We start from the raw sequence: 12,388 nt of genomic DNA on the forward strand, positions 1-12,388 counted from the left end.
GAAGCCATGGCCCTTATCTTCCGTGATAAACGAAAATGCCTTGAGAACCCCCCAGCGCCTTCACCAGTTGCATCTCTCCCCTTAACTCCTGCGCTTGTTGCTGTTTGCTGTAGTCGGATAGGAAGTTCTGCGGAATGGTCTGCCGGTCAAAGAGGCTCATTAGCGAAAGAAGCTCCCCGGAGAAGGTGTCCTGCCGTTGAATATGCTCAAACGAAAGAATCCATGTTTCAACTACCGCATGCGGTGTCTCCGAGTCCCTGCCGACCGTCTCAAACCCCTCGCTCAGCAGGTCGACAAGGTCGTGATCGCTCTTTTCTAATAGCCGCAGATACTCCTTAACCGAGATGTCCATTTCTTGGATAAAGGCAGCAGCCTGAACCAATGCAAGCGGCAAGTGCTCTAGTCGGGCCGAAAGTGACGATGAATCGTCCGGATCCAGATCGTCCGCTCCAAGCTTCTCTTGCAGCAGCTGCCTCGACTCGCCCTCGTCCATCTTTTCGACCTCAATCAGGCGCCCGCTTCGAGTAAGTCTCAATCCAACCGCTTTATTCCTCGTCGTAACCAATACCGATCCGTGTGGACATTCGGGAATCCACTTTCCCAGATTTCCCGGCTGGCTGAAGAGGTGTATATCGTCGGCGTTGTCGATAACCATCAGCCACCGGCCACGATCCTGGCTTCGCAGCCATGTTTTAACCAGGGACAGCACGTCAGCTTTGGGATCGTCATAGCCAGGGACCTGACACTCCTGTGCGATGAAAGCATAAGCCTGACGGAACCGCTCGGCGCTGCTGGCATGGACCCAGAATGTTGACACTTGCGGGTGCGTTTCTCGCAGCCAGTATATATATGCTAACGCGATTTGCGTTTTCCTGTTCAGGATTAGTATAAACTATATGGCTCTAAGGTTGGATTTAGTACCCAATTCCACCCAGGCCGTAGATGGCTACTATTGGCTGCGAGGTGCCATCCGTGAACTTCTGCCCGTGCTCAAACCCGCTCTTCAACTGCCCGAGGATATGAGAGCGTCCGACAAAATCTGGATTTCTTGTGTAGGGCACGAGAACTGGTCTTCATTTAGTCAAGGCTGGGCAATTCATCAAGTATACCTACATATCGACATAAATGTTTCGTGCCCATGTCCTCCATCACGCCCATTATGGTTCTCGTGCGATGGTTCTCTGCCATTTCCATTGGTCGCTCCATTGCCCATGACATTAGGTCTGCTCGAGGGATCTCCGCATCTCCGTTGGATCTCACCGAGCACATGAGTTACTGCATCGTAATCTGAGTCGTGCGACGCAAACTTCACCAAGTCGGAATGTGTTCGGTTGATAGCCACGGCATGATTAGGTGAGACTGCCCCAGGTAAGCAGCTTGTTGCTGATTTTCGTGTGACCAGGCACCGCCGAGGACCAATCATTTTATATTTGCCCGTCTCTGGGCCCTGTAAAGATAATTAATAGAGTCACTTCTCGGGACTGGGATGTGCTTACCTTAGCTGCCGTTGGCGATAGCTCCGTCTCATAGAAGCAAAAAATCTCAAACCGCGCTTGGCCAAGGATCCTGGAGAAATTCTTGCCCTGGAGCATCAAGATCTGAGAGTTCATTGCAGCAAGTGACTCAAGAAGAAACCGGTTCGGTTGGTCGCTAACCATTGGAATAAGCGATTTGATGTCCATGCCATCATTGGGAACACCGAAAAATAGGCACGCAGAGACAAGGTTGACCAGGTCTGAGTCAGAGTCAGATTGTGTCATCCGAATCAACACCTCCTTAATCAGGAGCCCACCAAGACTGTGACCGATGAGTACCAGGGGTCTTTTCCTTCCAGACCGCAGTAGCCGGCAGATGGCAATCTGGAGCGTGCTAGCGAGATCGTCGAGGTTCGCAAAGCTGGTACTACCCTGCAGCCCGCTCTCGTAGCCGTAGATCATCACTCTAGCCGCTGGCATATCTTCGGGGAGCCTGTCGCTCAGCCACATATGCCCGTCCCCTTTGTGCACGAAGGATCCAAATGCATGACTCCCCAAGCCAGGTACCGCAAGGACATCGATCTGATGATTCTAGATAAGGGGGGAATAAAGGACCGTGATGCCCCTGAAATGCTGGTCGATGGTGACTTTCGCGGTGTCGAGTTTTCGTTTGTTACCAGCGTATGTTTTACTGGAAGGCGTATCCAAATCAATCGTCAGCTCGCTTCGGGAAAGTGTCTCCAGCCGAGTGGGGAGGTTGCAGAAGTGGACGGTTGCGACCTGGCTGGAAGGTCGCAGATCAGATGTCAAGGTGCGAACCCGGATGCCATCATCGCCGCTGTCCTCCACGCCTGTCGTTTTGTCTCTGTGTCGTAGATCCCAATGACATTGAAGAGCGTCGGCCAGTCCGTCTATGTCGAGATCGGGCGGGACACCACGCACCCTCCAAGCCTGGCGGCTGGGGTGCAGTGTTTTTGACCGGTCGGTCATGATTGCGACTAATCCGTTCTCTTCTGCGGAGCCGATGACTACACTTTGCAGAATGAGCCGCGCGGGGGAAACGAACTTAACCGCCGGCTGCCCGACCGCCGTCTAGAGTTTGGCACATCCGCCGCACTTCCCAAAGCGCATCAGTCTAACCTTGATCCGATGTCACATGTGCGCAATTGGCGCTTGCGTTCTTGAACGTTGCCACACAGATTGCTGCCTGACGGGAAAAGGAAGCTAGGCCCATCGACAAGCGACGTTGTGTCGCATGTCGGCTGCTCCGAGGATTTGCCGAACACAGGCACGGACCAGATTAAATCCACCAATCAAATCGGCCCCCGGACAATGGGCAGCCGCGTTTTCTGGTGTAGGCAGTGAAGCGTTTTGTTGCTGATGGAAATGTCTTCATCAGTCTAACATTGCTCCGGCCGCTTCATCTCGCGGCCTACAGTGGTCGAACTCGCCGCATCCAACACGGGTACCGTATCCTTTCCGAGATGTGACAGCTTTTGGTTCTGGCAAGCCGGGTCGGCAAGTGGGATGGTGTGGCGTGTCGTGTGGGGACCCGATTTCAGGACCCCTACCAACTGGCCCAGGAGCGCAAAGCGGGGCACGTTCTGTGGTCCTAATTTCAAGAACCAGCCTTTCCGTCACGTGGCAAAGAAGCCAGCACCCCGGCAAAGAGCTGTCGCCAACTGAAGCAAGAAGCCGCCGGCATTGCAATTTTAGCGTTGTGTTGGGCGAAGCAGCGAACACGTTTGTTATCGGTCAAATGCCAAAAACCTTCAAGCTTCAGAATTAAGACTCTAACGCTGATCTCCCCGTCCCTTGCGTCCCGCACTGCAGTTTTCAGTCTCCAAGACGCAGCCCGTCAAGTGCATCGAGTGCAGGCGCTAAGGTGAATCAGGTGATCTGTCCCGTGACCGAGGAACCGTTGTCTCATTGAAGGATGTGAGTCAGATTTTGGTGACAACGGCGACTAGAGCATTCGCCCCTCCCTTCTCGTCCGAGTAACCTATGGGCCACCATGGATCTCGATGCCTCATTTACCCTTGACGATGGCTCTGAGCTCGATTACGGTACTCCGAGGCTCTCGTTCCCTTCCGCCCTGACCCCCGCGAGCGGTCGCAGCAAAAGCCTGGCCGCGCAAAGCCAGCAGCGAGCTGACCGGGAATTGCCATTGCTCCAGCTAGACTATTGGGACCCCCCCATCGACCATAAGCCTACTCTAACTTATATCTATTATTCTATTAAGTAGATACTGTAGCTCAGAAAAGGAAGATTGTCAACGCTTATAGAGATTACAGAGGAGAACTTTACACTCGTACCTAGTATATACTAAGACCAATTCCTGAAGTATATATTAGCTGCTAGGGTACAAAACAAACTACCCGAGTTGAGGTACCAGCCCGACGAGACCAAAATCACCGTATTCGTCGAGAAGCGAAACGAGTGAGATCTCTGTGAGTACTTCGATGGGATTAGTATTAAGTAGGGGGTTATTGAAGACAAGATAAAAACCTAGAGCCACTTATTCCGAGAAGAGAAAAAGCTGAGAATCAATATATACTTTATCTATAAGGAAACTAGTTAAGTAGTTACTATAGAAATTTGAGGCAGTATTAGAACTAAGGTATCGAAGAGATAGCTTATAGCAAGAGATAAGCTCCTCGCTAAATAGGAAGAAGCCTCTAGCTAGCATCTTATTTAGAAGGAGGTTTATAAACTCCTTTACTATAATAGGTCTTTCTATACTAATAAAAAGTTGTATTGCTAGTAAGATCTAGCTACTAAAAACACTATAAACTAGAAATTACTATCTTAGAGAAGCTTATTAACTTTGCTGAAGATAGTAATATACTGAGAATATATAACGACGTGTTAGAAGATACTTATTAGCTACTTTATAAGTAGAAAGAGCTCCTTTTAGAATGTCGCTACAAAGAAAGAAGAGCCTAACAAGTATATACTAAGAAGAAGATAAATAAGAGAAAGCTAGCAGTACTATATATGATTTCTAGGCTCATTAGATAGGATGTAATTATCTTTTTTGCTAATCACTTCGAGAAAACCATAGTAGATTGGATAACAATGCTCAAAAAAAGCGTAATACCCAGCAATATAGCAAACTCAGACCCTTATATTATAACTACCTTCAAGTTACTAGATGAAGCCAGAATCGGTAGAGATAGTATATAGTCTAGACCTGCTTATATTTAGCTGATACATATATTTGAGTCACTTAAAGGGATTGTTACCTCCGATGAAGAGAATAGAAGGCTCCTAAACCGATGCTCAGGGTATTGTAATGTAAGTATTGCCATTGATATGTATATTAGCGCTCAGGAACAAACAGATGCCTCGAGATAAGAGGTAATTAAACGTAAACGAATTACTAGGTATTAGAGAACACTTATAGAACCTTCGCCTATCTTCGTCTTTATATACTTAGAGGTAGTAGAGATAGCTGTATAAGTATATTTACTCGGTTTATACAGCTTTAACTAATCACCTTAGCTAAAGATCATTAGTTAAGATCGATAAACTGACCTTGAAAATCTGTACCTCCACTATGATGTAAACTGTACCTACCAAACTCATTAAGGTATCTCAGTATCTCGCGGTCATAGCAGAATTAGTGACTAGACCGGATCCGTCATTTGATATACAGTGGTTCGTTGTAAAGGTTAAGTAGGACTTGCTTAGAGAGTAAACAGAGAGTGAAAGAGTTACTTGATGTATTGTATAGTGTGCTTTGGTAGGGGTTCTTTAGATTTCAGTATTCCAAGGTAATGGTTTCGGTGGACTGAAGCTGAGCTTTTTATTAGCGGATATTGCCTTTATCTATGAGACGTCTAAATTAGTACTTCTGTAGTTCCAATAGGGACTTTAGCAGTCTCGAGTTGGAACTTCGATGGAGGCCTGCCTAGACTGATGGGGCTTCAGTGGGCCCTATATAGACTTCAGTAGGCTTGTCTGACTTTAGCTGACCCTTGCCTAACTTCGGTGGACCTTTGCCTGGACTTCGGTGGTGTCGCGTGGGAGAGTCAAAAATATGATCAAAATCGTTGTTGTCTATCTTGCACTGTCAAGAGTGCGGGAGCCCAGTAATATATGACAAGAATGGGCCAGTGCCCAGGAAGGTTCCAGAACCCTGGGGTCACATGACCCCTAGGATCCTGGCCGTTTGGCCCATCTGGGCTCCCACCACGTAACAGGTGGACCCTTGTCTGGACTTCAGTGGACTCTTGCCTGGACTTCGGTGGACCTTTACCTAGACTTCGGTAGGTCCTTGCCTAGATTTTTACATAGTTGGCATTGCTATATAGACTTATTACAGACGATAAGATGTAAATTTATCAAGAGTTTATAAAGATTCATTGAATACCTGCTTACTTTACTAGCGAAGCTGGGAGATATTTTTATTATTATTATTATATAGCCAACTCGTAAACATTATCTCGTTATCAGCATACTGAGAAAACGGGAAAGGGTTTCCCTGAACGCGGTTTCCTGAGAAGTTGGACCAGGATCCCGGTATTAGGCTACACTAAGCACTAAAATCCTAGCTCCAAACTACCTAGCTCCGAGCTCTAGGTTATACTCTAGATCCAATTCTCCAGATGGGACCCCTTTGCGTACGGCTCTTAAGAGCTTTAGATATAGTTAGAACTTTAAGATTCTAACTTTCCTCATTAGATAGTATCTAGTAGTTATAGTTTAGTTAGTTCAAATAAGATGGAGCAAACTAACTATATTAGGCTTTCTTAGGCCATTATGTGATCTTCGAGAAGAGAGAGGGGAAATAGTAACTATAATTATATTAGACAAGGAGCTAAGTTTACTGGGAACTAGTGCGAGCTTAACTACAATAGAGACCGAAATTAGTGTCCAGATTTTCAATGTTCAAAGGTTGTTAGTCGGGCCAGTTTTGGAACTAATTGTGGGTCATACAATGTACGGTAGCCAACAATGTAGAATGACCAATACGCCGCAAAAATGGCTGCAGCTGAAATGTTACAGCACAAAATATAGACGTCTACTTCAAAAGTTTTGACTAACGCGCTAGTCTATCTTTGGTCTTGCCTAGTGTCAATATCATACTGATAGGCTTTCGGAGAGGAGTCCTATATTTAGAGGATGTAAGTGTCAAAAGGATCAGATGCCAAAGGATCAAGATCACAGGATCTAGTGCAGGAGCCAAACCTATGTACTCTATTGAGCTAAGGAAGACTAGCAGCTAACTGCGCCACTGTACGGACGTCATCCTGTAAGCGTATCTCGTCTATAAAAGGAGCAAACTCTCCAGCAAAGATAGACGGGAGAGACAAGCAAGACAATCAACACAATCAAGACACACAAAAACCTCAACTGTCATTTCCCAAGATTCAGAGGTGCCGTGTTTCCAACAGTAAGCGCTGAATCATTAGTACAAAGCTTTGCCTATCCTGGGTTTCTCAGTGGCTGAAGCTTAGCAGCAAATTTATTCGGCTAAAAAAAATTATAGTCCCAATAAAGTATAGCACCTTGTTTGGCTTGGTCAAAACTTTTGGGGTGGACATCCGTACACAAGCCGTTTTCGTCGTCAGCAAACTAGTGATAAATAATGTGGTTAGTTACATATATAACCTGGGTGTTGGACGTTATGGTGGTTTAACGAATATTGGCTCCACGCAGTGCACGGCTAAAAATGGGCTCAAATTGGTGATATTCTCTGTCCTTGATCTTGGATGTTGAACCGGCTTGCGCGTGTCTTCAGGTCGCTCCCCTCCGCATCTAATTTCGGGAGCTTGCTCTGACCCAGGCGGCCTGACGCATCCGGCTTACTCATCAATTCCAACATACCCCCTTAATCAGCTGCATGTTAGGGGCCGCAAGCCAGCTGGAACTGCCGGTGACAGCCGGCAGCCTGTGACATACCCTAGCTGGGGGTTATGGCAGCCTGGCCAAGTGGAACCTATAACCCCTCATGCCGCAGCCCGTCTTCGCCCCGACCAAGTGCCAGTACCAGCAGCGCACCTCCACGAGCAGCTACAAACCGCTACTGACGGAGGCGGGGTTAACATACTCAAGCTGCCAGGCTAATATAGCGCGCAATAAGCGGACAAAAAAGAAGAAGGATGAGCTGAAACCCAAGGTCGCGAAACCGAAAGGCCCTATCGACGTCGAGAGGCAGTATAGTGTGATGCTGCCACACGGCTAGCCATATAGTCGGTCTCTGTATTGCAAAAGACATAGCATGAACGCCAAGCGAGCCGTGCCGGGCAGGTCGCTGCCCTACGAGATACTTCTAGCGATATACCGGGAGAGGAACTAGGCGAAGCAACAAAAGGCTGCCATCGATACTAACGCGCCCCTGGAGGACGAGGACGAGGCAAACCAAGCGGCTATCTAAATATAAAAGGGAGCCTCCGTTCTCTTTGAGATTGCCGGGGGAGGTCATTATATAGTTGAGGATGTAGGGTAGCGTTGGCAGCGATAGGTCGCGACGGTGTGGGAGTGGGATAGGGATGCAGATTTCCAGGAGATACGGCTTAGCCAGGTCGAGTTTAAGGTCGCTAGGCCAGATGATCTTGACGGGCGGATAGGCCATTGTAGTGGCTAATAAGTAGGCGAGTACGGGGTATTGATCGTAAAAGCAGGGTTAGAGGAAGTGTTAGGAAGAAGGAAGCTGTGTCCTCGTTCAACTTTATCCAGATGATTAGCGCTGTTGGTTATTTGATAACGGGTCGGCTAGACGACAACCCTTATTCTACTGGCTATGCTACAAAGTCAGATTTGCAGGATACTTGGAAGCCCTTATAGAGACTGTTGGATTAACCTGGTAGTATAAAAACGGAATTTCCAACTCTCCCGTTTCCTTTCTACTAGTTGCATCTAGAGTGACCGCTTGCGATATTAGACTGGCTGTCCCGGTCTCCAGCAGCAGTATAGCACGCACACGACTACTGTAGCGGATATAACTAGCTCAGCTATAGTTATTTGGACGTGTCTATCGGCATGCCTCATTATAATCTCTTCTATATCTTGACCTACGGACCAATACAATACCATTCCGCACATCACCGACGTTACCGCTGTCCTGTCTTCCGACAAAAGGAGGTTGGCGATGGCTTTGGTGCCCAGGCGGCGAGGCTGTCTGTGGGGGGAGTGTGTGGCGGGATGCAGTCTGGTTTACCCAGACCGCCTGCCTTCTACCTCTTCAGACCGACACATCTTCTGGCTTTTGGCATCGCCATCTACCAGAAGAAAGGATCACCAGTTCTCTCTCTCTCACTTGTGTGCGCAATAGAGTGTCGTCGGAGACTAACCCACCAGAAAATACCATCACTAGTTCTGCCGGTTTGGCTGTGTCCTACCACAAATATCCAAGCCCGGAAGTCACAAGTGGCTGTCCGCAAGGTATCGTGTTCTAATTTGGACGCGCAGTGTAGTTCACGAACTCACAGTTCTCAACGTCCTTGATACGTCGAGAGGGCGGCGATGCGCGTCAATGGCGCGCTGCTGGCCAGACGTATTCTCTACCCCATCGTTTAGAATCCGATCTAGACTCCAACGATACGGAACCACGACAAGCCCCTCGAACCATGTCGGCTGTCAGCGGAAGATCACCTCGCTTATGCGAGACGCCTTGTTCGAGCAGCTAGCGAGGACTTGTTCCCACGTGGTGGCGCGCGAGCCAAACGCCAAAAGCGGTCAATGCATTTTTTCCCCGGCTCCCGGCTCCCGGTTCCCGGCTCCAGCAAGTTTTAGAGCTGACTTGTTTCGGTACAAAGCGGCCTACGACGTACTGTGTGACCCGCAGGCAGGGGCAAAAATGGCCCGTGCGGAGAATGTTTCAACCAGGAACAAGGCGGCGATGCTCACCGTGAAGAAGCCTCAGCAACAGTCCGGACAAGAGCATCTCGGTCGGATCTATAAATGCATCAAAGATCTACGGAGAGACGGAAATCGCCTGAAAATCCTGTGGTGCCTAGTGACTGAAGAGAACGACCTCCTAGCACTGGCTAAGGGAAGGGCGAAGGAGGCAACCCGACAGGACGCCAGCCCACAGGCACAGGTTCCCAGAGTTCGGTCCACCACTCTCAACAACGTACGATCGAAACTAAGGACTAAGGGATGTCTTCCAGAAAAAGTCGGAAAACACTCGAAGAGGGTTGACGCAGCACTACCAGGGAAACATACAAAAGAGATCTACGACCGATTGACGTGGAAAGAAGCGAGTATACTTGCCCAGCTCAGGACGGGGATGGCAAGACTGAACTCCTATCTGTTCCGAATTGCAGCTGTATCGACAGATCAATGCGCATGCAGAAGAGCGACAGAGACAGTAGAGCATTTCCTTTTCAGATGCACAAAGTGGACGTCACACCGCACAGAAATGCTTCAGTGTACGGACACCTTTCGGAGCAACATTTTTTATCTGGGGGGAAGTCACCATCGGATGGTGACAAATGGACGCCGAATATAAGAGCTGTTCGAGCAACGATACGATATGCGATGGCCACAGGTCGACTCGATGCGACCAACTAATGATGAATCGCAATACCCACACCTCATTCGACATAATTCACACCAACCACCTCGTGCCCTAGACAGCAGACGCCACTTTAGCCGCTGAAGATAGGACGCTAAACACTTGACAAAAACGAGAAAGGGAAAGGTTTACAGGCTTTAGGAGAGCAAGTCACAGCTTGAGAAATATACATGTATATTAGTTTAGCTGCCCTTTTGGCTTGGGCCGCCGGGTGTTAATAAATTGTGTGTGTGTGTGTGTAGCTAGTAGATCTACGAGTCGCAGAGAGTATTAGGAATTTAGAGAATGTGATTTGGGAATCCAGTAGGTCCACTAGATAGATGGATGGATGGATGGATAGATTTCATTGGCTGTCCCAGCCACCCTATAGCAGCTATATAGCGTTTGGCTAGTATTTTTAGATAGGAATCTAAGGAGTCAGAATTCTGGATGCTGAACCCAGGATCTCGGATACAGAATCCCCAAATTAGGAATAGGGTTGCATAATGTAATTTATAAGCGAGTTGCGTATATAAGCGAGCTGTACACTCTCCACCACTCTACAAAAAGGATCCTTAATTACAAAACAACTATACTAGGAACCAACTATAATTACATCAGAAATAGCTGAATCAGACAATTCTACAGCCTCTTGGTAAGTACACGCATTATAGCCAGGCTTGCCGCACATACCACAGCACTGAACCTTCGTACGACCCCCCCATACTACTACCTTCTGGCTGTATATCTCCTACTACCTCTCCATCCATAGCCTTCTGGGCTAGTAGATCCTATACATCTTGTATAGTAAGTGATCCTCTAAGCTGCACATGTGTTCTTTTAGCTCTCTAGCACTTGCTTAGTCTCTCGTTGGCCTTACGGAATGAAGAGACCTCTGATCAAAGGAAGGCTACTTGGTACATCATAGCTATCGTACCCTTGGTAAGTTGATCCACAACACCCAATATTGAAGTCGAAGAGCTGTTTTGATGGTTTGCAATACGAGTCTTGATAAGTGTTGACTGCGATTCGGCTTCTCGGGAGTTGTATGGTATCTAGAGAACCCAAGGTTATACTGTACTAGGCTATGAGACTGGGGGTATTAGTATACGAAGCTGTATATCCAGTATAGAAAATACCCTCTCTAGATCGTACGGTACTAGGCCGGCCCCTGCAAAGCCACCCTATATATTGTTCTCTGTTATGGAAGCAAAGAAGATCTTGTGGAAGGTATAGAGGAACTTGAGCTTGCTAACGTAGTTAATATGCATACGTATTAAATCCTCGATTTGACGACTGTACGCCTGCTTTAATGGCCCAAAGCAGCTAACATCAAATAGCTAGCATTTATAGGAAGAATGCGGAGGTATATAGAGTGTAATAATATTATCTTACTTGTAGTAAAGCTTAAACTCAGTCGAGTAGTAGCTTTCGTGGCTATCGAGGATCAACAACTGGTATATACCCTTCGTACAGGATTTTGTATAGTAGTCGAAGTATTTAATCCAATCTAGACCTACTATATTAGTAGTCCAGCCATTGTCGGTAGTTACAATACGCTAGGTAAGTAGAAGGTTATACTCCTAGTACTAGTTACCAAGGTGGTATTACGCAGCTAAGATAACAAATAGCGAGATAGCTCAGCCAAGGGCGTTGATACCTCTAATTACTGTTACCCACTCGCGGTTACCAGGCTGGACTAGTGAAATGGTGCAGAAACACACATCTACACCCACATACCCACCAAAACAAGGGGGAGGGCAAAGACGGCCAAATGCCAGACAAATAAGATAGACAAGACAGGCTAGGTGACACCACCACAAATCGGGTCCCTGCAGCCTAAATAAGGTCAAAACAACATGTGCAGATAGAGCTCTCTCTGATCAGAGGGAGATCGCTTTGCACGCAAGGAGAGCTCGTCAATTGAGCTTGCAACAAGTGTGAAGAAAAGTACTGAATTGTTTGTCCTATCTAAAGAGCAATGGCCAGGACGGCCCTACTTATGGTGCGAAAGAAAAATGGATCCACGGCAAGTTCTAGCCCCCAGGCACCATCCTAGCAACTGTGTCCCTCTGATCAGAGAGACCTTGCCCTCTAGGGACTATTTTCCCCAACTTACTAGCTTTACCTTGCCACAGCCATCCGAGGTTATAACAACTATACCTATAAAGATAATCCTAATCATAAACCCAGTCTCGACGTCGTTGTCTAGGATACCGTACTTAGCCCTAGTATTCCGCACAAGTGCAAACCACACGCCAATAACCTTCGGGTCTTCGTATTTAGCCTTTTAGTAGTCGTACCGACATATCTAATAGATACGGAGTACTAGCTAGCGTTTAACGAAGTTATAGGCCCAGAGTTTACCAATAGGGGATACGTTGTATACGTATAGCAGTTGGTTGGCTAT

General features: G+C 47.5%; 1 protein-coding gene across 1 annotated transcript; it reads right to left on the bottom strand.

Annotated features, from left to right (window-relative positions):
• Nucleotides 1-13: 13 nt before the first annotated feature.
• On the bottom strand, nt 14-1,985 carry MFIFM68171_02163 (P-loop containing nucleoside triphosphate hydrolase protein; the record flags this gene model as incomplete). The annotated part of the gene is made up of 5 exons (XM_071057585.1): nt 14-872; nt 922-1,066; nt 1,114-1,447; nt 1,497-1,735; nt 1,793-1,985. 5 exons carry the CDS (start codon nt 1,983-1,985, stop codon nt 14-16), a joined length of 1,770 nt encoding a protein of 589 aa, XP_070913686.1.
• Nucleotides 1,986-12,388: the final 10,403 nt, after the last annotated feature.

This window comes from Madurella fahalii, assembly GCF_045866475.1.
Source record: "Madurella fahalii IFM 68171 DNA, scaffold_1, whole genome shotgun sequence".
Classification (NCBI taxonomy): Eukaryota; Fungi; Ascomycota; class Sordariomycetes; order Sordariales; genus Madurella; species Madurella fahalii.